This window comes from Kryptolebias marmoratus, linkage group LG1 (genome assembly GCF_001649575.2).
Source record: "Kryptolebias marmoratus isolate JLee-2015 linkage group LG1, ASM164957v2, whole genome shotgun sequence".
Taxonomy (NCBI): domain Eukaryota; kingdom Metazoa; phylum Chordata; class Actinopteri; order Cyprinodontiformes; family Rivulidae; genus Kryptolebias; species Kryptolebias marmoratus.
The window spans coordinates 31,411,147-31,432,582 of record NC_051430.1 but is presented as its reverse complement, the minus strand read 5'-3'; the positions used below and the strand labels follow the sequence as shown (position 1 = coordinate 31,432,582).

General features: G+C 46.4%; 1 protein-coding gene across 4 annotated transcripts; it reads right to left on the bottom strand.

The window, feature by feature from the left end:
* Positions 1-42: 42 nt before the first annotated feature.
* ddr2l (discoidin domain receptor family, member 2, like) lies at positions 43-20,004 on the bottom strand. 4 transcript variants are annotated; one of them, XM_037979004.1, is made up of 20 exons: positions 19,738-20,004; positions 12,003-12,100; positions 11,806-11,905; positions 11,311-11,386; positions 10,955-11,107; positions 10,723-10,870; positions 10,543-10,615; positions 10,272-10,461; positions 8,522-8,768; positions 8,261-8,359; positions 8,039-8,181; positions 7,808-7,919; positions 7,417-7,518; positions 6,892-6,966; positions 5,660-5,904; positions 5,460-5,587; positions 4,860-5,057; positions 4,531-4,765; positions 3,984-4,133; positions 43-3,320 (listed from the first exon to the last, which is right to left on the bottom strand). In XM_037979004.1, exons 2-20 carry the CDS (start codon positions 12,061-12,063, stop codon positions 3,186-3,188), a joined length of 2,670 nt encoding a protein of 889 aa, XP_037834932.1. In that variant the 5' UTR covers positions 12,064-12,100; positions 19,738-20,004; the 3' UTR covers positions 43-3,185. The 4 variants fall into 4 exon arrangements, with proteins under 4 accessions (XP_037834932.1, XP_024865603.1, XP_037834928.1 ...); XM_025009835.2 differs by having other exon boundaries at positions 11,806-11,908; positions 19,738-20,003; XM_037979000.1 differs by having other exon boundaries at positions 8,039-8,178; positions 11,806-11,908; positions 19,738-20,003.
* Between the last annotated feature and the right edge of the window lie 1,432 nt (positions 20,005-21,436).

Sequence of the window (21,436 nt, the reverse complement as noted above, 5' to 3'; positions counted from 1 at the left end):
GAAGAAATACGAATAAAAAGTTTAAAAAACTGCCGTCTCATAAAAAGGGTCTCCAGTTAGACAACTTTATTTATTATAAGAAGAACAAATCAAGACAGTAAAGAGTGGAAATGACTCGTGACCCCAGAACACAACGATGTCACCTCATTAATATATTAATATACAACAAGCGAGCCAATCCTTCGCCTACAGAAACATCAGGATGAAGATCAGTGAGGAGGAGAAACAGCAGCAGAACATCTGCCTCAAACTGCTGAACTCCTGTCAGAATAAAAACAGAATCAACTTTAAACATAATCAGAAATAAATGCAATAAATTCTGATAGATAATCAATTATTAACCTCACCTAATCTGCATTCACACACTGCCATATTACAGATCACACCTCTCTGAAGGAAACAACACACAGGCTCACTGTAGCAAAGGATTCTGGGAGGTGGAGTTCAGTGGTTTCCTTCTGCTTTCCTCTAAAATCTGACCACAGGACTCCCAATCAGCTCCCAGGGATCGAAGGAATGTTGAACACATTCATTTATAACAGGACTGTTTCAGAAACACACACACACACACACACACACACACACACAGATACAGTACAGATGACAAAATGCTGAAAAATGTTCACAACTCGTTTGCTCTTCCTGTCTGGATTTAATCACCTCGATATGAACAGAACTTTAAATTCTGATATTTAAAACATTTAAAAGTATTTTTCTCCTTTTTAATTTGATGATTTAATCTGTTTTACTGGCGCGAGAGGCGAACCACTGGAAAAAATACATTAAAACAATCCTTTATTGATCCTAATAATCATTTGGAACCAGGTTATATTCATGTTCTCAGAGCTTTGGGTTCTTTATTTTGTTAAAGATGAGAAACGCCTGTCTCCACTAAGTGTCCTCTGAATATAAACTCTGTCTGAAACATGCAGAATGTGTAAAAACAGAATTTAAGGATTATTAAAGGATCTGAGTTGAACAAATACTGACATCTAGTGTTCAGACTGGAAACAACCACCATCATTAATGCTGTTATTCCTAAAAAGTAAATTTCATCTGAAAAGTGTTGTTTCAGGTTGTTCCATGTGTGATTGTGTTTAAATGAGCGCCGATAACCAGATTCTGGGACAAAAAGGAGCAACTAGCTGTTAAAAAAGTCTGATTTTTGTATTTTAATCAGTAAAGATATTCTTTAAAATTTATATTTTTCTGCACTTGCACCTCACGTCCACATTCAAACAGTGTTTTTATGGAAAAAAGCTTCTCAGAGGGAAGATTAGAAAAGTTATTTCAGTTTCTGTGTTTGCAGAGACGGACATGAAGGTTTTAGAGACGCTGCAACCTCTAAGACTCGGTGGGGAACATCCTGAAGGAGTCTCCAGAACGCCGCAGAGCTGCTGTGGGAGTCTGAACATTTAAAACAAATTCTTTCCAAAACAGAGTGGTCTCCTGAGAACTACAGCTGTCTTCTGACTCTAAAAACTACAGGCCAGGTCAAAGAACCACGAATGAGCAGAGAACTGCTCCAGCAACTCGACTCCAGCAGATTAACACAGAACTGTGGGGCGACTGCCGAGGTGGGAACAGAGTGGGCCGAGGTGGAACAGAGTGGGCCGAGGTGGAACAGAGTGGGCCGAGGTGGGGACAGAGTGGGTCGAGGTGAGAACGGAGTGGGCCGAGGTGGAACAGAGTGGGCCGAGGTGGGGACAGAGTGGGTCGAGGTGGGAACGGAGTGGGCCAAGGTGGGGACAGAGTGGGTCGAGGTGGGAACAGAGTGGGTCGAGGTGGGAACGGAGTGGGCTGAGGTGGGGACAGAGTGGGCCGAGGTGGGAACAGAGTTTTTACATGTTTTCAACTAGTTTCTGGCCCTCAGCTCCTCTAAGACCACAGAATCAGGTAAAAAACTTTATAATAAGAAAATTAACAGATTAAGACTCAGAAACTCAGAATGTGTTTGTGATGGAGTCTAAAGATGATCTGATCCAGGAACAAACATGGATCAGATCTTCTCTTTACCTCTCAGCTCGACTCAAACTGGACTTCTTGGTTTTTATTGAACATGTTAAAGGTTCTGCATTTATTTGTTTTAAACTTTTATCATGCTTTTATTGTGGAGTTTCTGACCTCAGACCCTGTAAAGAACTTTGTGCAGCTATGGTTGTTTTAAAATGTGCTGAAGAAAAAACTTTGGCTGCTCTGACAGAAACGTCCATCAAAGGATAAAAACCTGTCTGAAAACCCAGAACGTCCTCAGAAAGAAGACATTCTTGTCTCAGTGTTTGCAAACAGAGAGCCACACAGATTCCTTCTGAGTGACCCGGTTCTGAAAGTCATGGCCTGTTGTTGTGTGCACAGCTGCAAAGCTGCATTCTCAGCTGAGCTTTTTATTTTGTTGCCCACTTTGTGCCGACATCGGCAGCCGCCCTGTATCTGTGAGACGCCTGCCATGACTCTGTGATGCCTCCCAGATGCTGCCTGCCAACTGCAGCCCAGTGAGACACCCCCTCCAGGTAGGTCTGCACCGTCCTTCAGCGCAGGTTGGTTGTTATCGATGCTTCACACTCTGCAGCTGCTACCTTAGGGTTTATCTTTGCATTAGATTCCTGGTTTAACCCCCACATACCTGGAGTCATGTAGTTCAGCTGGAAAACACCAAGTTTTAGTCTTTCTGTGAAACCCTTCTGACCTCCTGAGGCAGCAGACCCCCCCCAGGCTCAGGAGGGTTTAATGTTCCTCCTCTGCCTGGGTTTCAGTCTCTGAGCCACATCGGGTCCAACACAGTCTCCCATTCATGTCCAACCGGAACAAGTAGAAAATACACCAAAACAGGAAAAATCAAATAAAATCCTAACAATATAAGCCGACACTTTGCTACACTTTGACCTCAGCTCCAGTGTGGGTGGACAGACACGGACAGGAGTAACTGGGAGACACTGACAGTGTTTCACAAGAAGAAGAACCTCAGAGACAGAAGAACATCGAGACTCAAACGTCTAAAAAACTGAAAGAAGAAAAGTTCTGAACATTTTGGAGAAAGAGGCTTTAAAGAGACGGATGAAGCTGTGGGGGTTCTTCTCCCAGGCTCTGGCCCCGGCTCAGTCCTGTCCTCCGTCCTCTCTGACAGTGTAGTTCCAGTCCAGTCTGTCTCCCTACAGGAGTCCCGGCGGTCCTGAAAACCGGACCGCTCACTGGTTAACGTGGGGCCTCAGGGCCTGGTAAAGTCCCTCAAACGCGGGTCGGTCTGGGATGTTGCGACTCCAGCAGCGCATCATCAGCTCGAAGAGAGACGGGGGGCAGAGCGGGGGGGCGTAGAGGAAGATCTGGGACAGGAAGGAGGGACAGTTACAGAAGACTTCAGTAAGGACGGCAGACATGGTTTTAAATAAGGAACAGAAATCTGAAGGTTGAGATGTGATGGGACTCATGTTTGAGGACAAAACTGGAGATTGCAGGAGTCAGACCTGGCAGGAATCCAGGTTTAACTGATCCCAGCCTGGTACCAACAAGAACAAACTGCTCCCTCTAGTGGAGAAACTCATGACGACAGATAATCTCCAGTAGATGAGCACGTTAGAACCGGTTCTTGTTTGTTTTAGTGAATTAAAAACAACAATTTGATCAAATTAAAAAAACAAAAAAGGACTGATTTGTGAGGTTTGTTTGTCCTGTGTTGGTTCTGTGTTGCTTCTGTGTTGGTTCTACATTGGTTCTGTCTGCCTGGTGTTGGTTCTGTCTGTCTGGTGTTGCTTCTGTTTGCCTGGTGTTGGTTCTACATTGGTTCTGTCTGTCTGGTGTTGGTTCTGTGTTGGTTCTGTCTGCCTGGTGTTGGTTTTGTGTTGGTTCTGTCTGTCTGGTGTTGGTTCTGTCTGCCTGCTGTTGGTTCTGTATTGATTCTACGTTGGTTCTGTCTGCCTGGTGTTGGTTCTGTGTTGGTTCTGTCTGCCTGGTGTTGGCTCTGTCTGCCTGCTGTTGGTTCTGCTCACCTGTCGGCCCTGGTTCCTGAAGAACTCTCCTGAGTTCTCGATGACCTGCTCGTCTGACAGCAGGCTGTAGGGCTGCTCCTTGCAGAGGGTGAAGATCTCCCACAGCGTCACGCCGAACGCCCACACGTCACTCGCTGTGGTGAACTTACCCTGAACACGTTTGGACAATTTAATTAAAAACTTTTTTAAACGGACAGTTTTAGGAGCATAGAAGCTCTGAACGTTCTGATCCCTCCACAAAGGAACGTGAGTTAGAACCCCTTACAGTGTGTTACAGGATGACAACAAACACTCTGAATTCTCTTCTTAGGATAGTTTCAGCTCTTAGTTTGCCTTTTTAACTTTTAGTTTAAAGCTCTTTACTCCTTTTAGCATTTAGCTAATATTTTGTCCCTTTTAGCTAATGTTCTGCTTCTTTTAGCTCTAACAACTCAGTTTCAGCTTCTGCAGAACGTTTCAGCTCTCATTCACACTGTTTAAGCAGAAAATGTAACTTCCTGTTTTTTTTGCTTTTAATTACAATCATCCATGGAAACCTGCCCCTCACCAGCAGGATGCTCTCCCAGGCCATCCACCGTATGGGCAGCACGGCGCGGCCCTGGATCCGGTAGTAGTCGCTGCTGTAAAGGTTCCTGCTCATTCCGAAGTCGGCGATCTTGATGGTGAGGCGGCGGTCCAGCAGGCAGTTCCTGGTGGCCAGGTCTCGGTGCACGAAGTTCAGCGACGCCAGATACTTCATCCCAGAGGAGATCTGCACGGCCATGTGGAGGAGGTCGGAGAGGCTGCAGGGGGCGAGGGGAGAGGGGGGGAGAGGAGGGAGCAGAGTCAGCGAGGAGACTACATCCTGCAGCCGGACGCCTGCGGTCGTTTCCCCACCTGACTGAAGGGATGTTGTTGGCGTGCGTCAGCGTGCTCTCGATCTCCCGCTGCGACAGGAACATGTTCAGGTCTCCGTTCTCCATGTACTCGGTCACCATGCAGAGCGGGTCGGACGACACGCACACACACAGCAGCCGGATGATGTTCGGGTCGTCCAGACGGGACATGATCTTTATCTCCTTCAGGAAGTCGTTCCTGATGGACGGAAACAGCAGAAGACAACTCAGGGTCCAGGAACATCTGGACTCAAACAGCCACAGCTGGATGTTAGAAAACTCTTCCCTGAGTCGGAACTAAAAGTGAAAATTTTCATAAAACTTTTTATTCAGGATAAAAATAATTAAATTTACTGTAAAAAACTGCAAATAAAATTTATTTGTTTTAAACCAAAGTTTGTTAAATGCAAACAAAGATTCATTAAACTCATTTTATTAATGAACAGGTGAATACAAACCCATTCCTGCATTTCAGTCATAATCTCATTTTAAAAATCTGCAACAGGTGATGATTTCAAATTAAAGCTGCAGGTATTAGAGGATCAAAGCTGTTCAAAGTTCTTTATATGATTTCTCTCACACACGGGCATGTTTTGGGTACCTGGCCTGGCTCGTGGCGTCGGCCCTCAGCTGTTTCACGGCCACGAGGACGGAGCGCCTGTCTCTGTCAGGGAGGGGGGACCCCTCCCCGAGGAACTCTGGGAGCCCCTCGGCCTCACACAGATGGACCTGCAGCAGAAGAAGATGAGGTGACTTATCGTTTTCACCGCGGTCACTTCAGGTGTCGCTGACTCCACCCACCTCTCCAAACTGCCCCTCCCCCAGCTTCTCCCTGAAGATCAGCTGTTGCCGTGGGAACTCGGCAGCAGAGATGTCCTTCCGGGTCAGAGAGTCCACGGTGAGGGCGGGGACGGCGTACATGTTGCTGCCGGTGACGCCCTGCAGCCGCACGATGTCCGTCTCGGCGTAGTGCGGTGCGTTGTTGTTGAAGCACTGGTGGGGGGTGCACTGGGTGACGTCTGGCTCCGCGTAGCCCCCCCCACACGCTGTTGGAGACAGAAGGCTTCAGGTGAATCAGCATTAACGCAACAACAGCAGCGATGGAGAAGGTAAAAATACAGAAAGGACTTCAGATTAAAGGTCAGAAACTAAAATATTTATAAAATAACAAACAGGTCATTCTACCTCATATTACTGTGGGAGTTTGATAATAAAGACATAAATATTAAATAAAAATTATAGAGAAGTAACTCAATGGTAATAACAGGATAATAGTTTTATATTAAGATTACATAATAAACAGGTAATTACAGCTATTTAAATATTTACCAACAGTTTTTATTATTAAGCTCTGTAATTCCTGAAGCAGTAAATAGAAATTTAGAAATCAGTATAAAGTTAGTAATAGAAAGATGTAATAAGTAGGATATATTGTGTAACTACCAAAGTAATAACCAGGTAATTACAGCTCAGGTGGTACATTATGATGTTAGAGTGCATTTATCAGGTTATATCACGTAAATACAAATGTAATACATATGTAATAATAATCCAAAATGATCATTTAACAGTTTGACAGGAAAGCTGTAAAAATCTGGGAACATAATAAAATAATCATTATAATAACAGCTCTGTATTATAACTGTAACAATGGAGTAACAGTTTTAATTTGAAGGTATTTTTATTTGGATGTAGTTACCAGGAAGTAACTGAGTACTTCAGGGTAAAGTAATCTGACTACATCAGAGTGAAAAGGGTTAAAAACACAAGGCGATAATTAGGGACATGTTCCAAAGTAAAGCTAATTGGTAAAAGTACAGTAAAGACATTTTAGTCAGGTTATTTAGATGTAAATAAGGATCTGAAAGGATTACTGCGTGCTGTGATAAATCTGAGACTCTGCAGGTTTTAGTTTTGGTTCAAACTGTTCCTGAGGAACTAAAGCTGTGGAGTGAAGCCGTCAGACAGGAAATCAGAACTCTGGGATCGTTGGAGCTCTGCTGGGTTTGTCCACTGCACCTTTCAGCTCTTACCACGAAGCCAGCCTGCCGTCATGTGACAGGAAGCCAGCAGGAGCAGGTCGTAGAGAGGGTTACCGAGGAGGAGGGCTGGAGGAAGAGGAGACAGAAAGAGGCAGAGAGAGCTGGGAGGAAGAGGAGAGAAACACTGCAGAATGAATGAGCATGCAGGAAAATATCAGCAGACAGAAAAAAGAACAGAGCGATTCTTCGGCCCGTTCTGGAGCCAAAAGATGAATTTTACTGCACAGAATCAGATGGAAGTAATGAGAGGCAGAAGGAGGAAAATGTTTTCAGGCGAGAGTGTCTGCAGGAGGCGGACTGCTGCGCCTCGTTTTCTGACTAATTCAGCAAAAAGCTTCTGGAGCTGACGGCAGAGGTTAAAGATGGATGTGGGACGGTTCTGAAGCATTGCTGAGTCTCCGTGTGTTTCATTAAACTACACAAACGCTTCACGCAGCAGAAGGTCCAATTCCAAAGCATCCTGGGAGACGGTGGGATGTTCAGGCCCGGATCAGGTGAAGATTCTGTTGTGTTTACCTGAAGCCTCGGCGCTTTGTGACAGCTCTGGCAGCTTGTTTCTCAGCGCGGCCGGGTTCTGGTACTGCGGGTCCAGCAGGAAAACTCTCTCATAGTGAGGGTCTGTGTTGGCGGGGCCAATAAACACAAACAAGATGAGTTAATCAGCTTTCCCTGATCTGTGGCTGCGGCACAAAAACAGTAAAAGTTCTTAGTTTCCTCATGTGAGACATCGTTAGTAATACTGATTTATAAATGGGTCCAGATCTGCCCGTCTTCATTTAATCAGATCGAATCATAAACATGGGGAATTAAATAAAAACCTGGTTTTCTCTCAGCTTTCAGCCTCCAACAGATGCTACCTTTTAGCAGTTTCATGTCTAAAGCTTCTCACAGATAACAGGTGAGGTACCTGCAGGAGGGTGTCTGGAGCGAGGAGGAACAGGGGGCGTCTGCAGGATGATGGTGTCACTGCAGGAGGACAGTCGGACCGTCACGTCCTCATCCAGGATCCGACGTGGAGCCTGGACAGAAAGGTGGATAAAACATCTCATTTAAAGGTGAAAACAGTCAGATTTCAGTCTTTGTTCTTCACTTCAGCCGAACCGGAGCATTAATCTGACCCAGAACCAACAGGTCCTACCTTCTCCAGCACTTTGCAGACACACTGGCACCACAGGATGAGGAAGATGATGATGACCAGCAGGAGGATGATGGTCACCAGGCAGCCGATCAGGATGGGAGTGTTCCCGTCATCTGAAGAGTCAGTGGATGATGGAGCAGCTGCTGGGGGTCAAACAGGAGGAACCTGGTAAACAACATGCTGATCCACGGCTGGAGAGAACTGATGTCTGACACGGCTCACCTGTTTTTGGTGCGCTCGTGGTGGTGGCGTGCACATCACTCGCAGCAGAGGTTCCCATCATCGACATCTGTGTCGGGAGAGCTGGAAGTACGGCGTCCTCTGAAGGACAAAAAACAGCATCACATCTTCACCTGTTTCAGCAGCGGTGTTTAATAATCGACATGGTGCTTCAGTCCATCATCCACAGAGGCTGACAGCTTCATGTTGTGACATCACATTAAATACTTAATGGAAACCATCTGCCCCCGGCGCAGTTTTTACCCGACTGGAAGGAGATCTCGCTGAACATCATCCAGACGTCAGCGAAGTAGAAGCGGCAGCGGATGTGTGTGGCAGCGCGGCGGTTTAGCGGCACGGTGACATATCGGGCGCTCGGGTTCCTGTCGTCCAGCACCGTGTTGAACACCACAGGCTCCGCCTCCCAGGACAACCTGGGGTGGGGCTTAAATGAACAGGAAACTGAGGAGAAGATCTTCACGCCGCGGGAGAACATGTTGTTGCTGTGAACCTGCAGAAAAGACAGACAGGTGGTCAGTGTCTCCGAGTCAGGAGGACATCTGTGGACAGGAGGTCATCTCAGGAGGTCCTCTCAGGAGGACAGAAAGACAGCAGACACATGCTCTGTGGACAGGAGGTCATCTCAGGAGGACAGAAGGACAGTAGACACAGGCTCTGTGGACAGGAGGTCATCTCAGGAGGACAGAAGGACAGCAGACACATGCTCTGTGGACAGGAGGTCATCTCAGGAGGACAGAAGGACAGCAGACACATGCTCTGTGGACAGGAGGTCATCTCAGGAGGACAGAAGGACAGCAGACACATGCTCTGTGGACAGGAGGTCATCTCAGGAGGACAGAAGGACAGCAGACACATGCTCTGTGGACAGGAGGTCATCTCAGGAGGACAGAAGGACAGCAGACACATGCTCTGTGGACAGGAGGTCATCTCAGGAGGACAGAAGGACAGCAGACACATGCTCTGTGGACAGGAGGTCATCTCAGGAGGACAGAAGGACAGCAGACACATGCTCTGTGGACAGGAGGTCATCTCAGGAGGACAGAAGGACAGCAGACACATGCTCTGTGGACAGGAGGTCATCTCAGGAGGACAGAAGGACAGCAGACACATGCTCTGTGGACAGGAGGTCATCTCAGGAGGACAGAAGGACAGCAGACACATGCTCTGTGGACAGGAGGTCATCTCAGGAGGACAGAAGGACAGCAGACACATGCTCTGTGGACAGGAGGTCATCTCAGGAGGACAGAAGGACAGCAGACACATGCTCTGTGGACAGGAGGTCATCTCAGGAGGACAGAAGGACAGCAGACACATGCTCTGTGGACAGGAGGTCATCTCAGGAGGACAGAAGGACAGCAGACACATGCTCTGTGGACAGGAGGTCATCTCAGGAGGACAGAAGGACAGCAGACACATGCTCTGTGGACAGGAGGTCATCTCAGGAGGACAGAAGGACAGCAGACACATGCTCTGTGGACAGGAGGTCATCTCAGGAGGACAGAAGGACAGCAGACACATGCTCTGTGGACAGGAGGTCATCTCAGGAGGACAGAAGGACAGCAGACACATGCTCTGTGGACAGGAGGTCATCTCAGGAGGACAGAAGGACAGCAGACACATGCTCTGTGGACAGGAGGTCATCTCAGGAGGACAGAAGGACAGCAGACACATGCTCTGTGGACAGGAGGTCATCTCAGGAGGACAGAAGGACAGCAGACACATGCTCTGTGGACAGGAGGTCATCTCAGGAGGACAGAAGGACAGCAGACACATGCTCTGTGGACAGGAGGTCATCTCAGGAGGACAGAAGGACAGCAGACACATGCTCTGTGGACAGGAGGTCATCTCAGGAGGACAGAAGGACAGCAGACACATGCTCTGTGGACAGGAAGTCGTCTCAGGTGGACAGAAAGACGAGTTTAGTTTTATTTGAAGAGGATCAGGAGAAGTTAAAACCCTCTGATCTCCTCTGAAGGAAGCAGAAATGAAAAACCTTCATGGACGTGAAGTTCCTCGGTTTGTCAAAGACAAACTCCATCTCCACGTATTCCAGAGTTCCCGGCGTGTCGTTCCTCCAGCCCAAGTAGTCGTATCCCGGCCACATGTTCGTCTGACGGCTCAACAGGAAGTCGTCCTTGCCAGTGATGCCGTCCGTCAGCTGACCCAAGCCTCCAATCAGCTTCCTGCTGGGAAAGACAGCTATGAGACACAGAGACCTGAGACACTACAGTCCTCGATGTAAACCAGGACCAGGCGGGACCGACCTTCTGTCCAGAACCCCGTCGTACGTGGAGTCGTTGAAGCTGGGGACGGGAGCGCTGTAGGAGATCAGACCGTCTGCAGGAAGCAAAGGTTTTATTACGTATTATCTATGAAAACTGAACGTGAAGACATGTCCCTGTTGAGCTGCTGTTTATGTGCGTGTGTGTGTTTCTGCGTCCTACCGTCCCATGGACAGCCGTACAGCTCCAGCCTCATGCAGACGGTGCTGGACAGTCTGCTGACCGGGATCACGCGGACGTAGCGGGCGATGATCGGAGGCTTGATGTCATTGGTGACAACATTGTAGGTGTTGATGTTGCCTGCCAGCATCTGCAGGTAAATAAGAGGGAAACAAATGAGACGAGCGGTTCTGAGGAACCTTCTTCTGTCCATGTGTCGTTGTTGGTGACTCGCCTGGTTTCCCAGACGGTTCTTCCAGGACCTCCACAGCACGCCGTCTCGGCTGTAGTTGAGGCGGTACAACTGAGCGAACTCTTTGCCCAAACCTCCGGCGTACCGTCCCTGAGTCCCGATTGTTGTCAGGAAGGTGAGTTTACGCAGGTCAATCTGAAGAAAAGGCTTCTGTTAAATTATGCTGATTAAAACTTTAAAAGTGGTCAGACCTCAAGACAAATTGGACTTTTTAAAGTTCGATGAGGTCAAAATTCTTTCAGCTCATGGTAAACCATCGTCTCTGACTCTGATCAGAGCTGCTGAAGGCTCCACCTGAGCAGGACCGGACCCGTTTAAAGCTCTGAGCAGACACAAACCTGCAGGTACTGGCTGTCTGAAGGCTCCAGCTGTCCTTTAGGACACCAGGCGCCGTCTCCTTTCTCAGAGTGCAACCTGCGAACAGACAAACACGGATCAAATAATCTGAGCTCTTCATGATTGTTGCACCGAGATCATCAAACATGCACGACAGTATTTACAGAATAACGTCAGGTAAATAAACTGCAGAGGTCCAGTCCACTAAAACCAGCTGCTAACAGGAATCCTGCAGGACTTGGACCAGAACATCCATCCATCCTCTTCACCTGCTTCTCCTTTCTGGGTTGCAGGGAGCAGGTCTTTGTCTCAGACAGTCACCCTGGACAGGTGTCCAGTCCATCCCAGGGACAACCATTCTCCCTCTCCCTCACACCCAAGGACAGTTTAGAGTCACCAGTGCAGCTGACCTGCATGGTTCTGGTCTGTGGGAGTGGACCGGAGCATTTTACAGCTGAAAACAGAAAACGAGCTCTCAGAGCTGAGGAGACACTCACCTGGCATTCTGCGGTCCTGTCGTGTCGTACCATTTACTGGATGCTGTCAAGTCTTCATCTTCGATCCGTTCATCCTGCATGCCCAACGCATCCCGACAGTCTACTGAAACCAGGAAGGACATCATTTTCACATAAACCAGCTGCTTCCTTTAGTCTGCTGCTTCCGAGGTTTGATTCCTGCAGGAGAAGAGGCGTACCTGGGTCAATCTGTCCGATGGCTGCTGGAACGTGAAGGATTAACAGCAGGAAGAGGTGCATGATGGTCCGTGATCACGCCAACACACACGCTACATCTCTGAGAAAACACAGACAGAACACGAGATCAACACCTGCAGTCTGATGACAACCAGAGAGAAAAGGATGAAAAACATCAGCTTACAGCAAAACATTTAGAACTTCTTCCACTTCAAACAGACAATATGACATTTCATTTCAGAATTATCCATCATTATCATCTGTTTGCAGAAACCTTCTGATCACAGAACAGTCTGCAAATGTTTTACAATCTGTTTTCATCCCAGAAGGAAGTTTTAAACAAAAGCCCAGGAACAAACAAAACGTTCCTACAAACCGTCCGAACGTGCAACAGTTTTCTGTTTTTATTAAAAGCTTTGATTGATGAAGAAGTGATCAACCTTTTTCATGAAAACATCTGAATATTTCCGTCAAGAAAAACACAAGAAACTCCACAAAAACGTCATGAAATAAAGAGAAATGTAATCAATTATCCAGCCTGCTTTTCAGAAAACTGAAAACTTTGTGTATAAAATCTGGATTTTTTTTGTATTTCAGGAGTTTACCATGTTTTAGTGTTTTAGGAGGCAGAAGTTACTGCTAATCCAGAAAATTTACTTTATTTAACATTTAGCTGCAGCTTTAATGTGATTTAAGATGTTTTTTCCAACATTAACTGTGTTTTTAAAACACCTACCTTTCATAATTTATGTATATTTTATTTCTAACCCTAATATCCAAACATGAGGGAACATGCTTCAGCTGAAGGGGCTTCCTCTGGCTTCCATTGGAGGTTCTGCAGCACCCTCCACACCCTGACTTCCCCTGGCCGTGTTTCATTATCCTGCAGTGAATTTAATAAATGACATAAACCAGAATAACTCCAGATAAGGAAGAGCTGCAGGGTTTAAACTTGGCTCCAGAAGCCGTCAGTAAACGATGAATCCACATCTCCTCATGTTCTGTGGTACATGTGATCCAACGGGTCGGATGTTCTGACCCGTTCCTGTTCCTCTAGAACAAACGGCTCGTTCCTTCTGAGGGTCTGAGGGAGGTCAGCTGGATGCTGATGTCACGGGTCGGGTGGATGGGCCTTTGTGTGTGTGTGTGTGTGCGCGTGTCGGAACAGAGCACTCTCAGAAGTTACGCAACAACAACAGAAACACAAACACAGATTGAGTTTCTAAATTAAAATCTTCTGAACACGAAGTCGACTGTAAATCTGTCCTGGAGGGACGGACGTCGACTCTCGGGGGAGAACAGCTGGTCGGGAGGCGGAGCTCCAGCAGAGGGGGAGGAAGACAAAGAGAGGAAGAGCCGATGGTAACACAGAGAAGAAGAAAAGGAGGAGAAAACAAAGGACGGAAGGAGAGAGGAGAAACTGTTTCTGGATGTTAAAATCCTTCAGCTTTAACTCGTGTTGCAACATTTGTTCCCTAAACAACAAAAACTTCAAACTTTCAGGGAAAACTTCATGAAATGAATCTGAGTTATAATCCTGCCTTATTCTAAACTCATCCTGCTTCATGCTGACTGTGGGTTGATGGGATACAACAGTCATAAGAAAAGATTTATCTGTAAACCAGAATGAGGAGGTAGTTTCTGCTCATCAGAATGAAACAGCAGCAGAAAGTCTTCACTTTATTTCCACAAACAGCCTGAAAGAATCATCCATAAATCTGCTGACAGAAAGCAGCTCAGGTTTTCCTCTGCAGGACAGACAAACACGGGAATAAGTCCCACCGCGCTGAAAGAAAGGGAGGAACTGCCTTTTCTCAGAGTTCATTTAAACCTGTGAGTCTTTAAAACCTTCCCCAAAAACCCACCGGAGCTGTGGAGTCAAACCAGCATCTTGTTTCCAGAAACAAGCCTTCAGTAAAACTTCTCCCACACTTTAAATGTTTAACAGAAACCACACAGAAACAAACAGGAATACCCCATAAATCCACAGAATCAACAACACCGAGCTTCTCATCAAACTGAAAACTTCAGATCAGAGCTGCAGAAATCACCTCAAACAAACTAAATGAACTTCAAACACAAATTAAAGCTTGAAACAGGTAGAAGCTGCAGCCTTTTCTGAGGTAAACCTCAGGAAGTGAGTTCATTCAGCCGAGCTGCAGCAGGAATGATTCTTCTGTGCTTTCTGGAAGTGAAGGGGGAGAAACAGGGGAAAAACGGGGGAGGGAGGGAGCTTTATGTAATGTGCTGGCTGCAGCTCAGATTCCTGCATGGTTGCTCATCTTCTGCAGCAAAGTCACATGATGACAGAGGCAGAAACATGGAGGCAGGGCCGCACTAACACGGACCAGGAGCAGACAGAAAAACACTCAGACTTTTCACAATAAGAGCCTGGAAATATGCTTCCTGTTTACGTATTCCAGGTCATAAACCGCTAATGAAATGCATTTATGAGAATAAAAGGCTGTAAAATGAATTAACGAGACTTCAGCCCAACATCTGCACGCGTCAATAAAGTTTGTCCCGTAATACAAGCCGAGCTGAAAACAGCTCGTTTCTCTGCAGGACTCAACTTTTACTTAAAGCTAGGAACCTCTGAGGCTCCGTTTTAAAAGTCTTTTCTTTTTAATCAAAACAGAGTTTATTGTTAAATGAGCCAGAACAGCAAAGAAAAGCAGCAAATTATTCCTTTAACAGAATAAAAGTTCTTCTTTTTCAACATTTTTGTCTGAAAAAAGTTTGATTTGTGTTTAGTTTTGAATTTAGCTGCAAATGAGTCCAACGGCTGAAGGAAATAAACAATAAACAAACTGTTCAGGGCTCGTTACAGCGAGTCCTCCTGCCCCATGTCCCTCTGTCCCCCCTGTCCCCTCTGTCCTGTCCCCCTTGTCCTCTCTCAACAGGCTCAAACAGCTAAAAGCATGCTAAAGATGCAGAGAAGAAGAATCTCAACAGGATGAGAGGAAATGATTGCTGAGTCAGTTTGGTTTCAATAATTCAACAATTTCAGCTGAACTTCTTGGTCCAACATGATTAGATGAGAAAGTCCTTCAGCTCCGTCAGGTGATTCAAACCAGTTCCTGTTTCATTTCTTCAGCTGTTTGCTTTTAATGGAGACAACTGCAGCTGATATTCAGACAGAATTATAATAAACTGAAGTAACTGTGGCTGGATGATTAATTCTCTGTGACGGGACGATCGTTCCCACGGAGGAAAATCAATAAATGATATAAACTCAACAGAAGAAGCACTTTGAACCGTTTAACCAGGTCTAACCACGTTTAACCAGGTCTAACCACCTCTAACCAGGTCTAACCAGGTCTAACCACGTCTGCTGCCTGAAGAAGTTCAGGTCAGAAAGAGTTCAGTTTCTCCATCTGAGCTTCTTTCCCGTCTCTCCTCTGCCTGTTTTCCTCCTCCTCCTGTCCCACCTCCTGTCCTTCCTCCTCCTCCTCCTCCTGCTTCCTCCTCCTCATCCTCCTCCTCCTCCTCCTCCTCCTCCTCCGTCAGAACAAACTGAAGCCAAAAGCCTCAACATTCCAAACATTCAACGCAACACAGATTTTCTCTCTGCCTGTTTCTGTCTCTGGCTCACACCGACACAGGAATCCACATCCAGAAGGCTCCCGTCACTCACACACACACCGCTCAGCTCTGGTTAACTCTGGTTAATCTGGTTAACTCAGTTAACTCAGTTAACTCTGGTTAACTCTGATTAACAAGGTGAACCAGGCAGAGTTCATCAGAAGCTAAACTAAACCAGGAACTACAGAAACCCTGACTACAAATCAGAGTTGAAACAAAAGAGACTTTCTGAGCTGAAATCCTGATATTTATTTCTCTTTTTATGATGGTGACAAGATTGCAGCAGTTTATGGTTGTCTAACTGTAGCTGACAGTTAAAGTAATAAAGAAGCAACATTTAGAGTCAGACTGTCTGAATTTAAAGCTTCCATCTTCAAACTTTAACCCTCAGATTTATTTTAGCCCAAAACGTTCTGATTCACACAACCAGACGCTGAGTCAGCATTCACCCTGATATTTCCTGGTTTTTGATTTGTTCTGTCCATCTTTTTAGTTTAAACTCCTGCAGACGTTTGTCCTTTTAGCCGTTTATCTAAGAAACCATTCGGCTGCTGCAGGAGACTTTTAGTTTCTCTAACCTTCAGACTTCCAGAGGATTATTGTTCTCTTTGAAATCTGCTTCAGGATGTTTGCTCTATTTTTATCTTCTTCTGCTACGTTTAGCTTTCAGCTCGTGTTTTGCTACTTTTAGCTTTAACAGCTCAGTTTGTGCTTCTCATTCAGATCTCAGCTGAATGCATTATTTAGGATGATGTCATAAGACAAATAACAGAGTCAGTAATTGGTTAACTTGTGGTTTGAGCTGTAAAGGATGTCATTTATCTGTATTAAAGAGGCTGCACCTTCAGCCTGGCAACAACCCAAACCCAGAGACCCGGTCAGGTCCAGACAGCTGCTGGCATCTGAAGAATGTGAGGAGCTCCTGATTTAAACTGACAGGAGACATGAAGAAGACCCACTCTGCTGTGGGGTTTGCTTTACGGTTCAGAATATTTAACTTTATTTACAGATTTTCTCAGAAATCCACTGAGATTTCTCTAATTCTTTTAAAAACATCTTTCTCTTTAAAATCTGCTTGGGCTCTGTTTTTATGCTACTGTTAGCTTTTAGCTAGCCTTTTGCTACTTTGAGGTTTTAGGTAGGCCTTGTATTGCTACTACATCTGTCTTTTTGCTGATGTTTTGCTTGTTTTAGCTGTAACAGCTCAGTTTCAGCTCCTCCAGCAGTTTTCTGTATTTTAGCAGAGCTTGGAGCTCGTTTCCATCTGAACGTTTTTTTCTTTAACAGGTTTATAAAAGTTCAGAATGTGTCGGTGTGGGCATGCAGCCGTGCAGCCGAGCAGCCATGCAGCCGTGCAGCCGAGCAGCCGTGCAGCCGAGCAGCCGAGCAGCCGTGCAGCCGTGCAGCCGAGCAGCCGTGCAGCCGTGCAGCCATGCAGCTGTGCAGCCGTGCAGCCGAGCAGCCATGCAGCCGAGCAGCCGTGCACCTGGGGCTCCTCCAGGTCTGCACACGTGCATGCATGTACACGCTCACGGACAGAAGCACACCTGGGCAGGTATGCAGGGAGTCATCCTGTCAGCGGTGGGTGGAGGAGCAGGAGGAGTGAGGGGGAGGGGGAGGAGGGGGAGGAGGAGGAGGAGCAGGAGTGAGGGGGAGGAGGAGGAGTGAGGAGTTATCACTGAGTGAACATCAAACAGCATCTCTGAGGAACACACGTGGTTCTGACCCACTCCTCTGAAACTGACCCACTCCTCTAACCCTCACCCACTCCTCTAACCCTCACCCACTCCTCTGAACAGTGGCCGTCTGATTGTGTAACTCTGCGGCTGCAGGATCTTCTCAGACCTCTGCTGGCAGAGTTCCTGTCGTCGATCAGGAGGTTCCAGGGATTAATGTGTGTTTCTGGAACATCTGAAGGTTCTTGTTTCCTGTGCGCCTGCTGCAAACATGTGGCCCATGCCTCAGACATGAAAGCAGATCTGGATCTAATGCTGGACAGGCCCAATGATCCATGTTTAAATCACTTTATGCTGCAGAAAACCTGAAGGATCTGTTGGGACATCTTTTCCAAATGATCTGCAGTTTGAAACCAGGAAGTGGACAGATTTAGACTCCGTGTGGACGAAGACACCAGTGTGGACACTTGAACCGTTTCCTGCTTGATGTCCTGCTGTTTAGAGAAAACCACACGTCTAAAATGTGATCAATCACATCTAGTATGAAAATAAAATATAAAAGTTATTTACGTTCAGTAAGTCGATTGTTTTATTCTTAGATCGATCTGCTGACAAACACCACGAAACAGGAAACAACTACGACAAGGTGGGGTTCAAAGGTCAGGAGTGATGTGAAGGACACACCTGGACCTGGAGCCACACAAACACCTGCTACACTGACATGAAGACATGAAGACACGAAGACATGAAGACGTTACAGGGTTCATCCTCTAAGTTCATCAGTCTAAGACAAGAAGATCCTTCAGCTGAGGTGGAATCTCCTCAGAGAGCCTCACTCGGGGTTTTCTGCCTCGCATCACAAACATGAAGCTGTCCAGATCCTCCTGCAGGTCCCACCCGGGACCCAGACCTGAGCAGACCTGAGCAGACCTGAGCAGACCTGAACAGACCTGAACAGACCTGAACAGACCTGAACAGACCTGAGCAGACCTGAGCAGACCTGAGCAGACCTGAATAAAGACCTGAGCAGACCTGAATAAAGACCCGAACAGACCTGAATAAAGAACTGAACAGACCTGAACAGACCTGAACAGACCTGAACAAACCTGAGCAGACCTGAATAAAGAACTGAACAGACCCGAACAGACCTGAATAAAGACCTGAACAGCCCTGAATAGACCTGAATAAAGAACTGAACAGACCCAAACAGACCTGAGCAGACCTGAGCAGACCTGAACAGACCTGAACAGACCTGAACAGACCTGAACAGACCTGAATAAAGACCTTCCATCAGGTTTGACCTCAGACTCTGTCAAACTGACCTGCAGACATGCCTCTGAGCTCTGTGGATCATCTCAAACTGAACTGACTGGAAACAGGAAGTTCCTTTGCTGCCAGATGGAGACATTCAGGAGAACTTCCTGCAGTTCTCCATCTTTCTCTGTTTAGATGTTTCATCAAAGTGAAGCAGATTTGTCCTCAGAGACATTCTGTTTGAACGTTTGAATCTCTGCTGACAGTTTGTTCCTGTAAAACGAACTGAGCCTGAAAATAACGTCAACATGATCCCTGACACACACACACACACACGCACACACACACACACACAGATCTCCTGACAGCACTGCAGGCTCAGATTTGCAGTTAAAGCTCTCTGAGGTTCTGCTGACCACCAGGTAAATAAAGGTGGGATCGGGTCACTTTGGCTCCTCCCACTGAGAACCTGAACATCTGCACCTCCACCTGTCTCCCTCTCATTCCTCTCATCTCCAGAGCAGACCTGCAGCTGCTCCCTACCCTCACTACAGACGTCACCTTCCTGTCAGTCAGACCTGATCAGCAGGAGATAATCTGCTGACAGAAGAAAAACAAGACCCCAGCAGTTTCTCAGTTCATGGACCACAGAACCACAGAGCAGGTTCTGATCAAAGCCTGGTCCTGCAGATGAAGGTTCTGGTTCTGATCATTAATCTGCAGATTATTAATCTGATCCTGCAGCTGAAGGTTCTGGTTCGGATCATTAATCTGATCCTGCAGTTGATGGTTCTGGTTCGGATCATTAATCTGGTCCTGCAGCTGAAGGTTCTCGTTCGGATCATTAATCTGGTCCTGCAGCTGAAGGTTCTGGTTCGGATCATTAATCTGGTCCTGCAGCTGAAGGTTCTGGTTCGGATCATTAATCTGGTCCTGCAGCTGAAGGTTCTGGTTCGGATTAGTAATCTGGTCCTGCAGCTGAAGGTTCTGGTTCGGATCATTAATCTGGTCCTGCAGCTGAAGGTTCTGGTTCGGATCATTAATCTGGTCCTGCAGCTGAAGGTTCTGGTTCGGATTAGTAATCTGCAGCTTCCTCCTCAGAACAAAGATGAAGGTTCTGCAGGCCTCAGGCTGGATCTGATCTCAGATCTGTTATCAGGAGGAAAGTTGGTCCGAACTTTTGGTTCCGATGGGACTCAGTGAGCAGCAGAAAGTTCTGTACCTGTCCGCGGTTCGTCTCCAGGCCCAACAAGGCAGCTTCAGCCCGGTTCGGTCCTTGGAGTCCCGGTCCGGAGGTTCGGAGCGGGTTGGTCGGCGGCAGACGGACGGAGGATCTGAGGATCAGAGGATCATGGTCCAGAACCTCCCGGACGGGTCCATAAAACTCTTTAATCCAACTCTTTCGGGTCGAGATTTAGAAAAAAGTCCGAACTCTACAAAGACAGGAGGACAGAAAAAAAAAAAGTTCTGTGTTTACATCACATCCCGTTTCCGAACAGCAGGAGGAAGAGGAGGAGGAAGAGGAGGAGGAGGAGGAAGGCAACATGAGCTCCTGACTCTCTGACATCTGAGAAGTTCTCCCTAAGAAGGATCCTTCAGAGGAGACTTCCTGGTTCTGGTTCCGGTCTTGTGCGAAATTCTGTTCTCCCATTTCTGATACAAGAGGAGCGAAGTTAGCTGAGAGCAGGGCACAAAAATAAAGACTTCCTGAAAAGATCAGAGTGTAGACTTTTTGGCAAATCCCGTTCTAATGTAAAATATGACAGATTACTGGATTAAGGAAATGCCTAATATGCTATCACACATAATGTTTGAGAATTTGGAAACAGTTGCTTTTTATTTGACAAAGTTATCGAGGAAGGAGAGAAGAGAATGAATATTTCAGCTGCCTGAAATAATCTGTTCCCCCTACATAAAATGGAAACAAATTAATTTACCTGCAAGTCTTTAACTGTGTTTTCAAAATATTTGCACTTCATTGTGTGATTGAAACTATCTTTCCATAGCTACCTTATATACATCACACAGGCAGGAACCACATGTTTTAGAACCTGTATCTGAGTTCTGCTGTTCTGATGAATTCTGTCATTTTTAATTTTTCCGCTCAGCTTCTCTCCGTCCTTCCTATCAGCAGCCAGCAGGGGGCGCTGCTGCTCTTTGTTTGCTCCAATCTTCAGAGCTGCTTTCATTCATCCATCCATCCATCCATCCATCCATCCATCCCTTCATCATCTTTCATCCAGCCCTTTTAGATTTTCTAAAAAAATTATAAATAAAATAATTTTTAAATCTCAGGGAAAACAGTTTATTGTTCTTAAATAGGTTATTATTATTACTGTTGTTGTTGTTGTTGTTGTTTCAGTCAGAGACTCTGAGGAGGATCTAAAACTGAAACCAGTCAGATTTTACAGATTTAGAAATAAAAGTCTGTCTTGGCAGCGGACTCTAACCAGTGGACTCTGTCTCTTCAGGGAGGTCTCAGCTTGTTTATCAGCAGCAGAAAGTTTTTCTCTGATCACAGAGTTTTTGTACTTGGAAAAAGATTTAATGAGTTTAAATCTGAATAAATATTTACAGAAGAGGTTTTTGAAGCTTCGGCTCAACAGAAAGACATCAGCAGGTTTATTATGTTTGAGGAGAGAGAGACGGTCCACATGTCCACATGTCCCCCTTCATGTCCTCACTGTCCAAACATTTACACACGACTCACTCAGAAAACTTTCCTAAAGTGGCTTCATCCTCCATCGTCATCAGTTCTTCCTCCAGCTGCTCCTCATCCTCACAGTCCTGACAGAGCCCTGCTCCTGCTCTTGCTACTGGTCCTGGTCCTGGTCCTGGTCCCGGTCCCGGTCCTGCTCCTGGTCCTGATCTGAGACCAGCTGAGGAGGACACATCAGACACGTTTTTCTCTCTTTATTGTT